Here is a 19,838-nt window from a genome sequence, read left to right on the forward strand (position 1 = left end):
CTACAAACCTGTCTGTTAATGGAGGCCTGTTCGGCCCGCCTTTTCCTGTAGTCCACGATCAGCTCCTTAGTCTTGGTCACGTTGAGGAGAGGTTGTTATCCTGGCACCACACTGCCAGTCCTCTGACCACCTCCCTATAGTTCATCTCATCGTTGTCGGTGATTAGGCCTACCACTGTTGTGTCATGAGTCGTGTTTGGCCACGCAGTCGTGGGTGAACTGGGAAAACAGGAGTTGACTAAGTGCACACCCCTGAGGGGCCCCAGTGTTAAGGATCAACGTGGCAGACGTGTTGTTGCCTACTCTTACCACCTTGGGGCGGCCTGTCAAGTAGTCCAGGATCCAGTTGCAGAGGGAGGTGTTTAGTCCCAGAGTCCTTAGCTCAGTGATGAGCTTTGTGGGCACTATGGTGTTGAAGGCTGAGCAGTAGTCAATGAACAGCATTCTCACATAGGTGTTCCTTTTGTCCAGGTGAGAAAGGGCCGTGTGGAGTACGATTTGAGATTGCATCATCTGTGGATCTGTTGGGGTGGTATGCAAATTGGATTGGGTCTAGGATGCTGTTTATGTGAGCCATGACCAGCCTTCATGGCTACCGACGTGAGTGCCACGGGGCGGTAATCATTTAGGCAGGCTACCTTCGCTTCCTTGGGCACGGGGACTATGGTGGTCTGCTTGAAACATGTAGGTATTACAGACTTGGTCAGGGAGAGGTTGAAAATGTCAGTGATGACACTTGACAGTTGGTCCGTGCATGCTTTGAGTACACTTCCATGTAATCCGTCTGGCCCAGCGGCTTTGTGAATGTTGACCTGTTTAAATGTTTTGTTCACATCGGCTAATGAGAGTGTTATCACCCAGTCATCCAGAACAGCTGGTGCTCTCGTGCATGCCTCAGTGTTGCTTGCCTCGAAGTGAGCATAAAAGGCATTTAGCTCGTCTGGTAGGCTCACATCACTGGGCAGCTCGCGTCTGGGTTTCCCTTTGTATTCTGTAATAGTTTTCAAGTCCTGCCACATCCGACGAGCGTCAGAGCCGGTGTAGTAGGATTCAATCTTAATCCTGTATTGACGCTTTGCTTGTTTGATGGTTCGTAGGAGGGCATAGCAGGATTTATTATAACCCCCTTTATTAGTCTCCCGCTCTTTGAAAGTGGCAGCTCTAGCCTTTAGCTCGATGCGAATGTTGCCTGTAATCCGTGGCTTCTGGTTGGGATATGTACGTACAGTCACTGTGGGGACGACATCGTCGATGCACTTACTGATGAAGCCGATGACTGAGGTGGTGTACTCAATGCCATTGGATGAATCCCGGAACATATTCCAGTCTGTGCTAGCAAAACAGTCCTGTAGTGTAGCATCTGTGTCCTCTGACCACTTCCGTATTGAGTGAGTCACTGGTACTTCCTGCTTTAGTTTTTGCTTGTAAGCAGGAATCAGGAGGATAGAATTATGGTCAGATTTGCCAAATGGAGGGCGGGGGAGAGCTTTGAATGCATATCTGTGTGTGGAGTAAAGGTGGTCTAGGATTTTTTTTCTCCTCTGGTTGCACAAAATTTGGTAAAACTGATTTAAGTTTGCCTGCATTAAAGTCACTAGAAGTGCCGCTTCTGGGTGAGCATTTTCTTCTTTGCTTATGGCCTTATAGAGTTGGTTGAGAGCGGTCTTAGTGCCAGCTTAGTTCTGTGGTGGTAAATAGACGGCTACGAATAATATAGATGAGAACTCTCTTGGTAGATAGTGTGGTCTACAGCTTATCAGAAGGTACTCTACCTCAGGCGAGCAATACCTCTTTAATATTAGACATCTCGCACCAGCTGTTATTGACAAATAGACACACACCCTCACCCCTCGTCTTACCAGAGGTAGCGTCTCTGTTTTGCTGGTGCATGCAAAATCCCGCTAGCTCTATATTGTCTGTAACGTCGATCAGCCATGTCTTGTGAAACATAAGACGTTACAGTTTTTAATGTCCCGTTGGTAGGATAATCTTAATCGTAGGTCATACATTTATTATCCAATGATTACACGTTAGCAAGAAGAACGGATGGCATTGGGAGTTTACTCGCTAGCCTACGGATCTTCAGAAGGATGCCCGATCTGCGGCCCCTTTTCCTGCGTCTTTTCTTCACACAAAAGGCGGGGATCTGGGCCTGTTCCAGTGAAAGCAGTATATCCTTCTCGTCAGACTCGTTAAAGGAAAAAGTTTCTTCCAGTCCGCGGTGAGTAATCACTTTTCTGATGTCCAGAAGTTATTTTCGGTCATAAGAGACGGTAGCAACAACATTATGTAAAAAAATAAGTTAGAAAAGTTATACAAAACGCAAAAAAACTAACAAAATAGCCCTATTGGTTGGGAGAATGTAAAACGTCAGCCATGTTCTTCGGGTGTGTGACCCCCAACATTGGGTAATTTCACTGTCCTAAATCAGCTATTTTAAACCTCCGCTTTTTCCCTAAATACAGTGTCTTTCACAAGGGAGCTAAGTGGATAGGGGAACAAAACCTCAGCAGGCCGACCAGAAGATGGTTGGAGTTGTTGAGAAATCCCATGTTGACACAGTCCTTGAGAGTGACTGGGTTTTATTGTTTGCGCTAGAAGATAGGGCCTGTTCAGAAATAGCGGAACACATTTACTTAGCCAATGTCAAACGCATCACTGAGGGTATGTGTGCATGTGATGTGATGTGCATGTATCTCTGCCTGTGTGTGTGGAAGTCTGCTCTGCGTGGGTGTGTGTATGTGTGTGCTTTGGCTCTTCTCCACACACTCCTGCGTCTCACGTTCCACTGAAAGTGACAGATCAGCATTAAGTCCAGTGGGTTTGGGTTGCAGATTTAATTCACTCTTGAGTTAGGTCAGTCCAGGGACTTGGCTCTAGACTCGAGGACTGTTTGTTATCTTGTGGATCCACTGTGCCATCATTGGCTTGACATAGAGAAGGGTAAAAAGCTGTGTCCAGATGTGTCTTTTGCAAAAATCTTGGCCCAGCCTTTAGTTTGTACTTTTTTGGAGATTTCGGACCATTCTTTTTCACCGTTCTGGTCATTGTGACATATTACCTAAGCGCCATCATTGAGCCTAATCCTAGTGGCCCTATGGTGGCCTAGTAGAGATCTGGACTAGACATAGGCCTTATTGTCCAATTGGAACCTCCTCTAGCCTTGAACCAAGAACAGCATGTCCCATCGCTACACCAGACAGACCTAACGACTCTCCTCCCAGAATGTTTTCACTAATCACATAGATCCATCAGGCCGGATGGTTTGGAGTGGGGGCCGGATGGTTTGGAGTGGGGGCCGGATGGTTTGGAGTGGGGGCCGGATGGTTTGGAGTGGGGGCCGGATGGGTGGTTTTGGAGTGGGGGCCAGGCTAGGTGGTTTTGGAGTGGGGGCCAGGCTAGGTGGTTTTGGAGTGGGGGCCAGGCTAGGTGGTGTTGGAGTGGGGGCCAGGTTAGGTGGTGTTGGAGTGGGGGCCAGGTTAGGTGGTGTTGGAGTGGGGGCCAGGTTAGGTGGTGTTGGAGTGGGGGCCAGGCTAGGTGGTGTTGGAGTGGGGGCCAGGCTAGGTGGTGTTGGAGTGGGGGCCAGGCTAGGTGGTGTTGGAGTGGGGGCCAGGCTAGGTTGTGTTGGAGTGGGGGCCAGGCTAGGTGGTGTTGGAGTGGGGGCCAGGCTGTCTGTCTCTAACTCTTTTGGCTCTGTAGTCTTTAGTGGAGCTGACGCTCTGCCCCAGAGACATCATAGGGACACTCTTTACATAATATGGTCTCTCTCTGTCTCTCTGGTCTCTCTCTGGGCGTGTGTCTTAAGCTGGAAAAACAATCAGCTTTGTAGCTACTGCCAATACAGCCCCCATCCCTCACACGCGCATAGACACTCCCAGCGCTGCATCACTCCCCATCCTGCATCAGTTGCTTTGACTCCTCTCTGCTGCTGCTCTCCTGTTTTGTATCTGTGTGCCCCCGGTGTGCTCCATCTCTCTTTCTCTCCCTGGTTTTCCCTGTGTTTCTCTCTCAAACAGCTGTGGCTCTTGTGGAGGACAAAGGGCTCTGTTCGGCCGTGTGCGTGTGCGTGTGAGTGTGCGTGTGCGTGTGTGTGTGTGTGTGTGTAGAGGTTAGGGGGTTCAGTTGGCCCTGGTACACTCCCCTACTTCACAGCCTGCCTATGACTGCAGTCCACCACTAACAGATGCCAACACCAATGTGTCACACACATACATGCACACACACTCACATGCCTACACACACACTCACAGGCCTGCAGGTCTTTCGTTCACCCTCTGCTGCGTTGTACTGCAGTTGAAGGTCAGGCGTTGAAGGCTTAAAGCCTCAGGAACACTGCTGGCTGGACAGGCGCTAAGGATTTGTCTGATGTCTTCACCTAAGGCAGTTTGTGATGAATCAATGTCACCTCAAAAGAAATGGCAGTTTGGAACCACAATGCTTCATATGTACTTTGATAGGTGTTTAATGCATCCTCAGAGTCCTACAGATGGAGACAGTGGCAAAAATACACTTTTGCACAGGGATGTGCATTTACACAGAACGTCTCTACACAGTGAGATGAATATGAGACGTAAGATGATAGAAACAACCTATTCCACCATTATTTTCGCTAACACACGCTAATACCTTTACCACTCTGGACTTCGCCATAGAGGTCAGTCAGTCCCGCCCATCTCTGCCTTGCTGCAGTGGCCTGGCACAGACCCAGGCTGGCTGGGCGGTCCAGACTGGTCAGTTAGGATCAATATGAGTGATGTCGGATGCCCACAGCGGCGCTTAGTGATTCACATGGGTCAGTTCTGCCCAGTGGCAAGGTTAGTCTGTCACTATATGTAGTCAGTCAGTACTGAGACTGAATCCGCTCTTTGTTAGTGGACTTCTGCATTAGCCTGATATTCCCAGACCTACTGAGAGACTGAATCAGCTCTGTGTCAGTGGACTTCTGCATTAGCCTGATATTCCCAGACCTACTGAGAGACTGAATCAGCTCTGTGTCAGTGGACTTCTGCATTAGCCTGATATTCCCAGAAAACGAACTTACTTTAGTGGTGCTATGTCATGGTAATGTGAAGTCGGGTGTTGTAAGATGACGTCAGTTCTGTATTGTAATGGCTCTTCTGTTGTCCGTTATGTAATGGTTCTGATAGTGTTATCAAGTCCTTGTGATGGAGGGTTAAAGAGCTGCAGTGATATAGTCCTTCCTCAGGACTGAGGGACTGGGGAGTTATACTCCTGGGTTGTGTCCAGGAGGCTGCAAAGCACTGAACGTTGCCGATAGAAATGCTATGAATAGAACTGATATGATTCCTTATTCTACACGTTAAAGAGGCACAGGGAGGCATGTCTGTTCTACACAAGTGATTTCTATCTGAACGACCCACAGTGGTTCGTAATGGCTGTATGGACACACCTCAGGAGAACTGGAGTGCTGCCACTCAGGGCGCCTCGACATCAGCAGGCTGCTACACAGGCCTAGCCCTGCAGGGCACCCTGCCAAGTCTCTCCATCCCTGCACCACACACACACACAGCATCTCCACTCTGCGCAGTGCTGACACACTCTGTATGCAGTGCTGTGGGGATCTCTAGGGCAGAAGAGACTGCTGGCTAGGGTAACAGTTTCAGCTTCCTGCAACAGAGTAGTCCGGTTCTATCCTGGGTGTGTGTGTGTGAGTGAGTGGGTGGGGTGGGTGCTGCTATCTTTCTTAATATCCAGCACTGTCGATAGTCAGCTTTCTGGCTTCTGAGAAATCCGTTGTCTAACAAGGGATTTACGGAGGAATTTTTATGGATTTAGAGTCAACTAGGAAGTGCTTTATGCAGTACTACCAGTGGGGGTAACTGAGGGAGGGGGAGGGAGAGTGTTCCCCTTTCTATGTACTCTGACACATTAGTCAGTTCTCTAACCTCCAAGCTACCAGACACGTCGATCAATGGCTTTGTTTATTTCTGGAACAATAGAACATTAGCTTGTTCTCTGATCAGTATGAACCGTTTGAACAGTCAGGCTTTTGTCAAGGTTGGGTTGTCTTATCCAAGTAAGCATCACTGAGATCACTGAGTAAGCATCCAGGGACCTACTAGGGGCAACCCTGATTTAGCTTCAGAGGCAAGCCAGCAGTGGGATGCAGGGCGGTATGCTGCTGGCAAAGCTGCTATCTGAGAAAGATCAGTTTGCTGGACAGTACGGCCCTTTGTAGGTAGGTGGGTGTGTTGGGTGGATGACTCAGAGTCCAGAGCTAAGGCTGTGGGTGAATGGAAGGAATGGTCTCATCATGTGATTCTAACACCAGTGTTTCCCTTCTATTTAGGTTTTTAAGGCATTTTCATGGTATATAATAAACATATAGGCCTAGAACACTTACCGTAGAGTTTCCATGGCAACCCACCCTCCTCAGGCTATAGCCTAACTATAAACCAATGGAGGCTTAAAGTCTCTGCATGGTCAATCCGGCATCTGAAGTGGCCATACAGCATCTGAAGTGGCCGTACAGCATTTACTGCGATCTTGCGCTTAGCGGAGCAGAGCTATTGTGAAGGAAGTTTTCAAGGAAGTGACTCTGTGTTTATACAGGGCATACCGCCCCCACCTACCAATCATGCTCTATGGATCCCTCCACATTGTTAAAACAATTGAGAGGCGCCCGGCGCTGCAGTATGGAGCTTGATTTGTCCTCTGCATGCATCCGGAGGCTCCACATTTTTGGATCAAGCATAAATTGGCTTTTAGCTGCTAGGCTAAAAGCTAAAAGCTAAGCTAAGGTTGCATGCTATTTGTGTAGTTTCATCTTAGGAAGGTGTTAGCTTTCTTTCACTACCTCGTTATGCTGGCCGTGGCTAGCTGCTAAACACCAGGTAGCTTCCACTAGCCCCCGCATGCACACGACTAATTTGTCATCCCCCTGCTGCTCTGTGTGAAAACGCTGTCAATAGAGGGAGGCATTAGCAGAGTGCGTTGTTTATCATGACTGCATAGCGCCAGCGCTAATCTCCATAACTGCTTTGTGCCTGTGATGACTGGCTACGTTGGGCTGGGTTGTCATGTGCATTCGAGGATCACTCTGCAGCCTCTTCTCTTAAAGTAGATAGGACATAGTGTTTGTCCTTTTTGGAGTGTTGCAATTTTATACGAGCTACACAATATTAGTCTAGATTCTGTGGTGAGAAGGATATGTTAGAGTACCGTATTGGTGTAACAACTGTGTGAAGTTGCCCATATACACCACTCTAATGTCAGTGTTGAAGTTTGTTAGTTAGGCCTTGTTAGTTAGGGTTAGGATTCAGGGAGGGAAAGCTGGTCCTGGATCTGTGACTTGGTCAACTTCTACCAGGGATTGTCTGCTCCAAGATGCCTCAGAGGTTGCTCAAAACAAGAACGTCTGCTAAATGACTTAAATGTAAATGTACCAGGGATTGTCTGCTCCAAGATGCCTCAGAGGTTGCTCAAAACAAGAACCCTTCAACCGTTTCAATTTTTTTCTCTCTCTCTCTCTCTCAAGCTCGCTCCACTTTCACTGAACACTGCACTATTGTTTATCTTGGAATGTCCTGGGAAAGTTTGTATCCAAAGAAGGAGCTTCTGCTCTCAGCTGACCTCCATCATTGTTTGGGGCAGACTTCATGTTCCACCATGCTCCTTTGCTCCACATTTGTTTTCTGTTTGTGGCAGATGGCACTCTGGATCAAGGAGGGATAATTAATCACAAGCTCAGAGAGGAACTGTGTTTGAATGTGTCAACCTTTAGTAGAGGGGACGCATACCTCTCATTTCTCACACTTAAAGAACCAAACACTCAAAGGGTCAAAAGTTCAACGGGTGAAGAAACATGGCATATTTTAGATTCTCATCACATGCCTCATCTAGAGAGAGAAAAACAAGGAACCTGTAGTTGAGGAACAGGAATGATAACGGGGTGAATGTTTGGCCAGGATATGCCTTTAAACAACAGAGAGCCCACTGTATGCGCTGTGAGAAATGACATCACATCTCTGGCATCTTAGCAGTGTTGAAAATCTAACCAGTGTGACAGCCATGCCCTAGGCGCCGACGACGTGGATGCCGATTATGGCAGCGCCCCCGCACCTCTCTGATTCAGAGTGGTTGGGTTAAATGCAGGAGACACATTTCAGTTGAAGGCATTCAGTTGTACAACTGACTAGGTATCTCCCTTTCCCTAGAGGCTGAAAGGGGGCCTCAGGAGTGACCATGTGAGTCACTTTAGATCAGGGATGGGCAACATTAATGGGGGGTGGGGGCCACAAAAAAATCAACTCATCATGAGGGGCTGCAGTTGCTCGCGAGTCTGCGTACTCACACGTGTATTTTATTGATCCGAGGGCCGCCAGTTGCCCATCCCTGCTCTAAGAGTTGTACAGAGTAGAATCTTACTCAAAATAGTTCACAGCTGTAATGGCTGCCTAATATCAAAATAAGCAGCTAGGTCTAGAATGGTCCCATGTGAAGATCGGGGATGGGCAACTTTGATGGGGGTGGGGGCCTTCAAAAGGTTGCCCGTCCCTGCTTTAGACCAAAGCAGAGCAGAATGTCAGTTAGTTGTCCAGTTATGTAGTATCTCCTTGTATTAGCAGACGTACCGTTCTGCATGCGTGTATATTGAGAACTGATAGGGGTAAATCTCAAGGCGTTCCTCATATCCTGTGTCCTCCACCCTATCCCCGCTTCCTTCGTAAAATGTCAGAGGGAAGCGAGTTCCCTCCCTCAATCCTAACCTTACCATCATGGAGAAAACATAACAGCTAAACTCCTCAATCCTAACCTTACCATCATGGAGAAAACACAGCTGATCCTAGACCAGCGTCTGAAGGAAGCATCATCACTCTCTTGTGTCCCCGCAAATCAAAGAGCCCAGGTCTGTGATTGACAGCTATAGGAGGTCCCGCCCATCACTGTTTTAAAGCCTTTCTTCTCTCACCACCTCTTTATTGGGCGCTTCCAGACGTGTTGACACATTGCCTCCCGTTCCATGCCCGTGGCCACACATAACCAAGCCCAGTCATCAGCACCCCTACATTTTAGCATTGTTGTACACAGACACACACAAACACACACACCTAAGCATCTGGTGCTGAGTTTGTGTACAGTCGGTACAGAAAACATCCCCTGCTTTCAATGAGGGGCGCTCGTGGGGGAATTCTACCCCAGTGGGGAACTTCAAAACACCGACGGCTAACCTTCAATTTAGGAGTCCTCGCATCCCCTACGCCACCTGCTTCTAAGGAATTCAGCCATTTCAGTTAAACAAGCTCATGGGTGGCAGTGAAAGCTACAATAATGCACAATTAAATGGATGTCTTTAGTGATCTTTCAAATCTATCTTTCTGTCGTTGCTCCAGATAGAATGTTCTATCTGGATAATATCAGCTAGGTAATAGATGATTTAACTACTGGATAATACAGCAGGTGATGTGGGTGGCTGTAGATGACACATGGCAATGCTGGGTCCTATTTACTACACTGCCATTGGATGAATCCTTTCGTGTGGTGTCGGGAAAACAAGCTCTCACTCAACGTCAAATAAACAAAGGAGATGATCGTGGACTTCAGGAAACAGCAGAGGGAGCACCCCCCTATCCACATCAAAGGGACAGCAGTGGAGAAGGTGGAAAGTTTTAAGTTCCTGGGTGTACACATCACAGACAAATTGAAATGGTCCAGCCACACAGACAGTGTGGTGAAGAAGGCGCAACAGCACCTCTTCAACCTCAGGAGGCTGGAGAAATTTGGCTTGTCACCCAAAACCCTGACAAACTTTTATAGATGCGTAATCGAGAGCATCCTGTCGGGCTGTATCACAGCCTGGTACGGCAACTGCGCCGCACTCAACCGCAAGGCTCTCCAGAGGGTGGTGCAGTCTGCACAATGCATCACCGGGGGCAAACTACCTGCCCTCCAGGACACCGATCCTCGACTTCGGCGATGTCATTTACAAAATAGCTTCCAATACTCTACTCAGCAAACTGGATGCAGTCTATCACCGTGCCATCCATTTTGTCACCAAGCCCCATATACCACCCACCACTGTGACCTGTATGCTCTCGTCGGCTGGCCCTCGCTACATATTCGTCGCCAGACCCACTGGCTCCAGGTCATCTATAAGTCTATGCTAGGTAAAGCTCTTCCTTATCTCAGCTCACTGGTCACGATAACAACACCCACCCATAGCACGCGCTCCAGCAGGTATATCTCACTGGTCATCCCCAAAGCCAACACCTCCTTTGGCTGCCTTCCCTTCCAGTTCTCTGCTGCCAGTGACTGGAATGAATTGCAAAAATCGCTGAAGCTGGAGACTTATATTTCCTTAACTAACTTTAAACATCAGCTATCAGAGCAGCTAACCGATCGCTGCAGCTGTACATAGCCCATTGACTGTACGCTTGTTTATTCCATGTGTAACTCTGTGTTGTTGTTTGTGTCACACTGCTTTGCTTTATCTTGGCCAGGTCACAGTTGTAAATGAGAACTTGTTCTCAACTGGCCTACCTGGTGAAATAAAAATAAAAATCTACAGCACCCGATGTCACACGAAGGCCGGTCAAAAAGATCATCAAGGGCAATAACCACAATAACCAGTCGAGGTGCATCAAAGCTGGGACCGAGAGATTGGAAAAACAGCTTCTATCTCAAGGCCATCAGACTGCTAAACAGCAATCACTAACTCAGAGAGGCTGTTGCCCACATTGAGACCTGATCACTGGACACTAATAAATTGATCACTAGTCACTTTAAACAATGCCACTTTAAATAATGCCACTTTAATAATGTTTACATATCTTGCATTACTCAAATCAAATGTATATACTGTATTTTATACCATCTATTGCACCTTGCCTATGCTGCTTGGCCATCCCTCATCCATATACTTATGTACATTTTCTCATTCACCACTTTAGATTTGTGTGTATTAGGTAGTTGTTGGGGAATTGTTAGATTACTTGTTAGATATTACTGCACTGTCGGAACTAGAAGCACAAGCATTTCGCTACACTCGTATTAACATCTTCTTACCATGTGTATGTGACTAATAAAATTGTATTTGATTAATCCTTAGTAAATGGTACTAGAGCAGGGGATTAGGATGTAGTTGGATTAATCCTGTAGTACTGTAGCAGGAGATTAGGGGGAGTTGGATTAATCCTGTAGTACTGTAGCAGGAGATTAGGGGGAGTTGGATTAATCCTGTAGTACTGTAGCAGGAGATTAGGGGGAGTTGGATTAATCCTGTAGTACTGTAGCAGGAGATTAGGGGGAGTTGGATTAATCCTTTAGTACAATAGCAGGAGATTAGGGGGAGTTGGATTAATCCCGTAGTACAATAGCAGCAGATTAAGGGGAGTTGGATTAATCCCGTAGTACTGTAGCAGGAGATTAGGGGGAGTTGGATTAATCCCGTAGTACTGTAGCAGGAGATTAGGGGGAGTTGGATTAATCCTATAGTCAGTGGTATTGCTGTGACTATAGAAGCAGGGTGGACTGTTTTACATCATTGTGCTAAGACTCATTACACATGAAGAGATATTGACAGAAGCAGGAAATGGTGCGTGTGCATGTCTGCGTGTGCATGTGTGACAGTCAGAGAGAGAGAATGTGAGATTTTTCACATGAATCAGATGCCTGACATGGCAGTCAGAGGAAGCTCGCATCTCTGCCCTACTCCAGTTAAGGGATGGAGGGGTGAATCATTTTGCTGACTCACTGGAGAAAGTCAGTCAGGTCCCTCTTCTAGTGTGTGGCCAGGGAAACCAACACAGATTGTAGGGCTGCCACCGCCCCATCTTCCACTCCACTGAAACAGGAAATGGACACTTCCAGATGCCTATCAGTATCACTTACCGATAAAGGCCAGATTACATACTTCATCCGTGTGGCTTCCTTTTAGGCTTTAGACAGTGAGGTAATCCCCATCTCTCCCCGCTCTCACTTTTCTCACAAACGGTGGGGCGGTGCAGGGAGGTGTGTGACTGTGTGTGTGTGTGTGAAATGCTTGGGACTCTGGTGGCGGTAAAAGCTGTGTCACCCTCTGGCCAGCCTCATGTGGCTAGTGCTAACTAGCTAGCTAAGAGGATTGTTTGCGTGCCCTGCTTGGCCTGCCTAGCCTCATGTGGCTAGTGCTAACTAGCTAGCTGAGAGGATTGTTTGCTTGCCCTGCCTGGCCTGCCCAGCCTCATGTGGCTAGTGCTAACTAGCTAGCTGAGAGGGTTGTAGATAAACAAGCGTGCTGATTGTTGTGATGAGGACAGCCTTTCATCTCAACCACACCCACTCATTTCAATAATGTCCCACAACTAACTCATATCCCACAACTGTCATAATGTCCCACAACTAACTCATAATGTCCCACAACTAACTCATAATGAGCTACTGGCATTAGGGGGAATAGCTCGGTCTTTCTCCATCTCTCTCGCTCCCTCTCTTTTTTTTCCTCTTTACTGTCTCAGTTTCTCTCTGTGACCCATTGGGCCAGTAACCCAAAAATTACGCTGATTCTAATACCCGAGCCGACAAAGTGAAAAATCTGTCATGTGCCCTTGAGCAAGGCACTTAACCCTAATTTGCTCAAGGGGCGCCGTACTATTATGACTGACCCTGTAAGCAACACATTTGACTGCACCTATCTAGTGTATGTGACATTAAAAACTGTTTTACTTGTTCTCTCTCTCTTTTTGTATTGCACCCTCCATCTGTCTTGCACTTACTTCTCTTATTCTGCCTCACGCCCTGCCTCACGCCCTGCCTCACGCCCTGCCTCACGCCCTGCCTCACGCCCTGCCTCGCCCATTTCTGTGATGAGTCATCAGGTTGCGTCTACCTGTTGTGGTTCACTATGAGAGTTTGTCAGACAAACTCTTCTGTGGTTTCAGTTTCAAACCCAGTGTCCAGCACACCAATTCAGTGTCTCAGATCTTGTAGAATTCTTACCAAGATATTATACCAAGGTAAACACCACCACTTAAACTGAATGGAGAAAGTAATGGTTGAAGGTTCTCAAATCTTTTGTCGGTTTCAAAGCAAGAACTTAGTATGGGACAGAGTATAGGGTTTGCCCCTATGTTGCAGCCCTCATTTATCAAATCACATTTTATTTGTCATATGCGCTGAATACAACAGGTGTAGATTTTACGGTGATATACTTACTTAATACTTACGTTAATGCAGTTCAAGAAATAGAGTTAAGACAATATTGACTGAACAAACTAAAGTAAAAAAATTCAATAAAAAGTAACACAATAAAATAGGCTGTTGAGAGGGTGTTGTGGGGCGTAGGGAGAGGGTCTTGTGGGGGGTAGGGAGAGGGTGTTGTGGGGGGTAGGGAGAGGGTGTTGTGGGGGGTAGGGAGAGGGTGTTGTGGGGGGTAGGGAGAGGGTGTTGTGGGGGGTCGGCAGACTTCGTAGAACTGCACATGTGGAAGACCTCTAACAATGGCATCTTTATGTGCTCTGTTTGAAGAGCTTAATTGTTCAAACGGACCTTTGGACTCGACCAACGCTCGTGTCAACGGCGGTGCCTCTGCATACTTGAATAACTCAGAAACTATTATTAACATGCCGAAGTCAAGTCACAATTTCCTGCATTGGCCAGGGTCAGTAGATGACTAATTTGAGCGCAGAGTCATTTTGCGTGCAGAGAGAACCTCATAAGGAGTTAGTTTGTTCCAGTGTAAGATCCTGTGACACTTGTAGCATTGGGTGGACATGTTTAATTGCACCCGGAGGTTGCAGCTTGACTTTCAGCGTTTCTCCTAAATTACCACAGTCCATGCTAGCGTTAGTGCTGCTGCTAATTCCCTTAGGCCCACAACTTAAATTCTTCTCCTTTCCTCCTGCTGGGTTTGAACCGATTGAACACAAAGAAGCACAGAGCAAGATTCATTGTGGGGAATTTCCGTTGGAGAGATTTCAACCGTTATTTTCTAGATAAGGGGTCAATAGTATTTTGTTTCAAGGGGGTTTTGGGATCACGTTGTGGCTTTTCAACACATCTTTAGTTGAATCACTCAGGTTTATTTAGTTAACCAACTCAACCAGATCACCTCCAGCATGGCTAACATTCCCTATTTGAAGACACAAATGATGTTCACTTTTAATGAAGTAACACCTGGTAAAGTAATGCTCTAACTAGTCTTAACAACATTGTTTTAAAATTATGTTATGTAGTGTGTTAGTTGGCCTAATTGCTTTGTAATTGCATAATAATGGAGATTTGCATATTTTGTTTGTCACAGAAGAGCACCTAAATGTTTTTTAAGCAGGACCTGTAATCGCTCAGTCTGTCACCTAAAGATGCTATATGAAGGAATCACACTGGAAATCTGGCATGGATCTCTAGGACCTTGTCTGTGAGCAACTGCTACCTTTAAAACCCATTGCCTTCTTGTCTCTCCCTTTTAACAGTCTGGGGGAAACATGACTCAATATAACCCCACGATTAACCAAACCCCACGATTAACCAAACCACGTTGACCACAGCAACTTTAGCCAGAATGACCTAAGAAGGTGTGGGATTACAGGGGAAACAGTTAGCAGTTAGCCTGGGTAAAACAGTATCTGCGAAGAGTGATTGATTGGTGTGCTCAACTCACAAACGTTTGTAGTAGAAAAAGGTATTTGGGTGCTGGGTTCAAAAGGCAAACATTTGAAAAAAGGAAGAACCTGAACTCACTGGAATATTATTTTGAGTTTTAATGTATTTTGTTTTTAGCAGCAGAGGTCAGAGCAAACGGACGTGTTTCGGCGACAGCCTTCGTCAGCGCTTATTCTTTTTTAAACGTATCTGCCCACACACACACTGTTGCATAAAACTGGATCTGCCAACACACACACACACACACACACACACACACACACACACACACACACACACACACACACTGTGGCATAATTGTGATACAAGCTGTGTCTAGTCATCATTGACTGTTTGATCTCATTGTGAAAGTTGTTGAACCCTCAGATTGCATTAGGTGAGTCGTAGACACACCATTGTGGATAATGATAGGATGTGTTCAGGGAAGCTGTGTGAGTCAGTGAGCAGAAGTGAGACCTTGCATGTCTACAGACTCAATGGCTTTACACAGGCAGCCCAATTCTGAGGTTTTTTTCTCCTCCAATAATTGCTATTTTGACCAATCAGATCAGCTCTGAAAAAGATCTGATGTGAAAAGATCTGATGTGAGTGGTCAAAAGAACAATTAGTGACCAATTAGTGTAAACGCAGCCAAAGACGAGACATGGAGGAAATGGACGTGAGCAACATGTAGTGAAGTACAGTAAGTAGCCTTCATCGTCAGACTGATTTTACTGTAACACTTGGTGACCTGTACTATACAAGACAGCCATATGTTAGGTATGAGCCTACATCACTTGAAGCAGTATTGGGCCTGAAAATGCACATAAACTATGTATAGTTGATGTATGGGGATGTTGTTGCTGTGTTCACTTATCAGCATCACATGGGGCCAGGAAACTCCCAATACAACCCAGCGTGGAAAATGAGCTTATAGCTGCAACCCATCAGAGCAGTCGCTCCACTGTCTGTCAACTCAGCCTCTATTTTGTTCTCTTCTCTGAGAGCCCAATGTGACCCTAATGGCGCTTTTAAAAATTCACACATACACAACGGCTCTGTTCTTCTCTCTCCTTCAGCAGGAGTCACTAATTAACTCATCCTATATGATTAAGGTCTGTGTCTCCGCTCATCGCTGCATGACCCAGTGCCCACATTGTAGTGTCCCCGACATACAAAGCTCTTCTTATCCACCACAGATGGGAGGCACTAATGGAATTCCTACAGAATGTTGCAAATGTGTAAGATCTGACTGGAACTGTAATTATTGACCCTGCTGTTGAAAAGGAAGAGGATCCATCATGAAGTCAATGTGACTCAGTGTGGCTAATCTGTCCATGTGCTCTTCTACTTTGTAGATATATTTTAATTAGGAGGACTTCTTTACTGTGCCCTTGCACTTATCAGCATGTTGCCTTTTTAATGAACCCTGCCTCCAAAGTGTATTGATGAATGTCACGTTAGCTCGGTACTAGGTTACTCATAACCACCGCTTTTCTAATGTATTCTATGGAAAGTAGATCTGTGCATCTGGAGACTGATTACAACAAGAACAGTGCTAAGATCTGTCTCTGTTCTCCACTCACTCTCTGATCCCATGCCCAGTTGCAGTCCATGACATCACACAGCAGTTGCTGTAGTCAGGGGTCACGTGTCCCTATCAGTGGCAGGACACTTAAGCAATAAGGCCCGAGAGAGTGTGGTATATGGCGAATATACCACGGCTATTCTTTCGCACGACGCAATGCGGAGTGCCTGGATACAGCCCTTAGCCGTGGTGTATTCGCCATATACCACAAACCCCCGAGGTGCTTTATTGCTATTATAAACTGGTTACCAACGTAATTTTTAAATAAATGTTTTGTCATACCCGTGGTATACGGTCTGATATACCACGGCTGTCAGCCAATCAGCATTCAGGCCTCGAACCACCCAGTTTATAATAACCTTTATAGCACAGCAGCACAAGACAAGGGCCCCTCGGGATCTATCCCAGCCCACCCTTCCTGCACACTCTCTACTCTGGCTCCACTCCACTGAAGCTAAACAGTCCCTCATGTTTCCTATCGAGAAAGCTATGAAGTGCATATTTCTGCTCTGATATAATGCAGTTTGGCAATGCTGTTCTTGTTTCTGACCACGCCCCTGTTGTAGTTGTCATAGACTTCTACCTGTGAACCAATGGAATTGTAAGTTTGCTCCTTTGATCACTTCTCCAGCTGCTTCTTAAAGGACCAGGACCAAGTGTCTCTTGTTGCATGCTGGATGCTAGCCATGGTCCTGCTCATCCCGATATTATCTGAGGAAGATTTACTGTGGCAGATATGGAGCTAGCCAAGCCTGCGGAACAATACATATGTTGTCGGCCATAAATGTGTCTGTTCTAACTAGGGATGGTTTTACACAGACCAGGTGGATGTACACACGGTACGCCCAAGTAAATCATTCAGAGTTTTTAATGGTTCCCACTCCAGTTTCATGTATAACGTGGAATTTTGAGCGTCGAAGAATACCTGGAATGTTCTACGGCCTGCTGTTTGACCCTAGTTTGCTTCCTTCACCTTGAATAATGTGTAAGATTCATGCGTGGGTTCCAAGATGCACTTCTTCCTCGTTAGAGCCGGATGTGAAGTAGGGATACTGGTTGCTGGTTGGCTGTCTCGTCTGACCTGTACTTTTTGGATGGGGCAGGTTAGCTAGGTCATGGCTAGAAGGGGTACAGCTTTTGTCAAGTTAAAGTTAAAAAAAAAATATATATATATATATATTTGCATTTTAGCTAACCCTAACCCTTTTCCTAACCTAATTCTCCTAACCTGCTACGTTAATTCTTTGATGATTGTCTTAAAGCTCCCTGGAGCATAGCTCCTTCACAGCCTATCATCTAGCCTTTCAACATCTCACCTTTACTGGTTTCCACATCATCAACTCCTATCCAGTACTCCAATAGTATTGACTTGGCACTCAAATGCAGTTTCACCTCAGTATGGGAACATGGTGTGTTTAACTTTTCCTCTGTGTCTGCCTGTGGACAGTTTGTCTGGCGGGCGAGTCACAAATAGAGCTGTGAGGTCACTGATGCCGGCTGCGACCCGGACGTGTTCGTGTGGCCCAGCCCTACCAGTAGCAAAGCGGCCAAGTGTCCTGGGTTCTGCCACCAGTGTAGCGTCCTCCAGTGAAGTGTGAATAAGAGCAGGGAGGTGTGCTCCCGCGGTCTCCGGCCTATTTACTCAGACTCTCTGCCCATCAGGCTGCGGTGGCTCAACCCGTCCTGGCGCGCCTCCGCCTTGCGTTAGCACGCTAACCACCCGTTTTAATAGCGCACGTGTTAGCAAGCACCGAGCTGAAGTGAACGGCGATGCTAGGCGAAGGGAGTGGACCGGGCAGCCCGGTTGTTTTCTCCCCATTCCAGATGCACAAAGTGCAGCTCAAAAAGTGATTCACGGAGGAATTTGTTTACTTGCGGCGGAGGCTACAAATAACTGCCGGGTTTCTAAAGGGTGAATAAGGACTTCCCCTCCAGGCAGCTGTACAACACAAACAGAGCCAGAGGGGAATTACTGGACTCTTATTAAAGCACACCACTTAACATGTTACAGCAGGTCCACATGGATTGCATTACCCAATGGACACTTTTCCCCCCTATCAGGGCTTCTTGCTGCAGCTCCATCATTTTTGGGCCATTTGTCTTACTTTAAACTGAAGAGCTTTGGAGTATTCTGAGGACATGCTGGTTTCTGTGCTGCTCCCAGCCTGTTGTTGTGTGGTGAGGCCCCTGTGTCAGCAAAATGATACATTTCCTGTATAATGCATAAATAAAGATCTATTCCATGTTATTAGACTGAATGAAATATGCCTCTGAGGTGTACTTGATCAAATAAATGTCTTGAGGTTGGCTCACGGTGGTTGTTATCCCAGATTGGTTGACCCACAAACATGCCCACGCCTACCAGTCTTTTCCAACATGGACATAAAACCTTGTGTCACCTGCATGGATTTGCTCTCATCCCCTCTCTCTTCTCTCTCCTCTGCAGGCATTTGGGAATGCAAAAACTGCCCACAACAACAACTCGAGTCGCTTCGGCAAGTTCATCCAAGTGAATTACCAGGAGAGTGGCACTGTCCGAGGGTGAGAAAGACCATTCAGATATTACATTTCAAGTCATTGTTTACCTTGTTTTACCTGCAGCTCCTACATCCTAGTTGACTGGCTATGTCCCCTGGCTCCTCGTCTATATTCAGGCACCGATGACGTTGATTAAGATCAAATAAATGTGGAAGACAAATTTCGGTTGAATACATTCAGTTGCGCAACTGACTAGGTGTCCCCATCCCCTGTCTATTATGTGTCCCCTGTCTATTCTATGTCCCCTGCTAACACATCTATTATAGTCCTACCAGTCTATAGTTCCTCCGTTCTACATCTAAACTCATCTTTGTTATAGTTCTACATAGCCTCCATAGTGAATTTGGTGGCAGCTCAGAGTGCATTGTCCAATGCCAATATCTGACCAAGTTGGTCCCGATTTCCCCCCCCCCATGTTGTGACTGACGCCAGGTCTGTGCTGTTTGTTCCAGAGCCTATGTGGAGAAGTACCTTCTGGAGAAATCAAGACTGGTCTACCAGGAGCACAATGAACGGTAAGCATTCACACTGAATCATCCCACTGCCACACAGACAGTCATCATCATACTGTATTGGACTGTAGTATCATATTAGTGCAGAACAAGGACATAGCGTTGTATTCAAATAGAATCAGACATTGATCATTTCCCTAATTGTTTTGTAGACTGAGTACATGTTGTGGTTTAGGAACACTTACACAGTAAACCACATTGGGTAAACAAATACACAATGAATGACTAGTTGGAGAATCATTTATTTTCACCACAGTGTTGACAAAGTGAAGATCTCTGAATTCACAGTGTCTATATAGAGACAATTTGATAAGCTAGAATCCAGAATTGAGTAGCTCTCACAAACTAGTCCAGAAATCCTTCCACTGAGGTAGTCTCTGTTGAGAGGACTTCAACTCAGTGTGAATAACAACTCCATTCTATATAAAAGGGATCATGTGGGAATGATTGCACCACATGAAATTGAGTGTCTCTAGAACCACACACACACACACACTCTCAAAACAGAGGGTGAACTCAATCATGATTGGATCCCACTGCTGCCACCAATGCGTTTAGACGTTGACACGTTCGTGGAGGAATCCAATTGTCCATTCGTGCTAGAAAGTCCTTTCCTACAGTAGG

The 19,838-nt window shown here is 46.4% G+C and overlaps 1 protein-coding gene across 1 annotated transcript in view; it reads left to right on the forward strand.

The window, feature by feature from the left end:
• LOC139575166 (unconventional myosin-IXAa-like) overlaps positions 1–19,838 on the forward strand; it is a 169,757-nt gene that overhangs the window by 54,824 nt on the left and 95,095 nt on the right. The window contains exons 3-4 of the mRNA XM_071400167.1: positions 18,611–18,705; positions 19,155–19,217. Coding sequence (XP_071256268.1) covers positions 18,611–18,705; positions 19,155–19,217 — 158 coding nt within the window. The remainder of the gene's footprint in view (positions 1–18,610; positions 18,706–19,154; positions 19,218–19,838) is intronic.

The sequence above is a fragment of the Salvelinus alpinus genome, chromosome 5 (assembly GCF_045679555.1).
Source record: "Salvelinus alpinus chromosome 5, SLU_Salpinus.1, whole genome shotgun sequence".
NCBI lineage: Eukaryota > Metazoa > Chordata > Actinopteri > Salmoniformes > Salmonidae > Salvelinus > Salvelinus alpinus.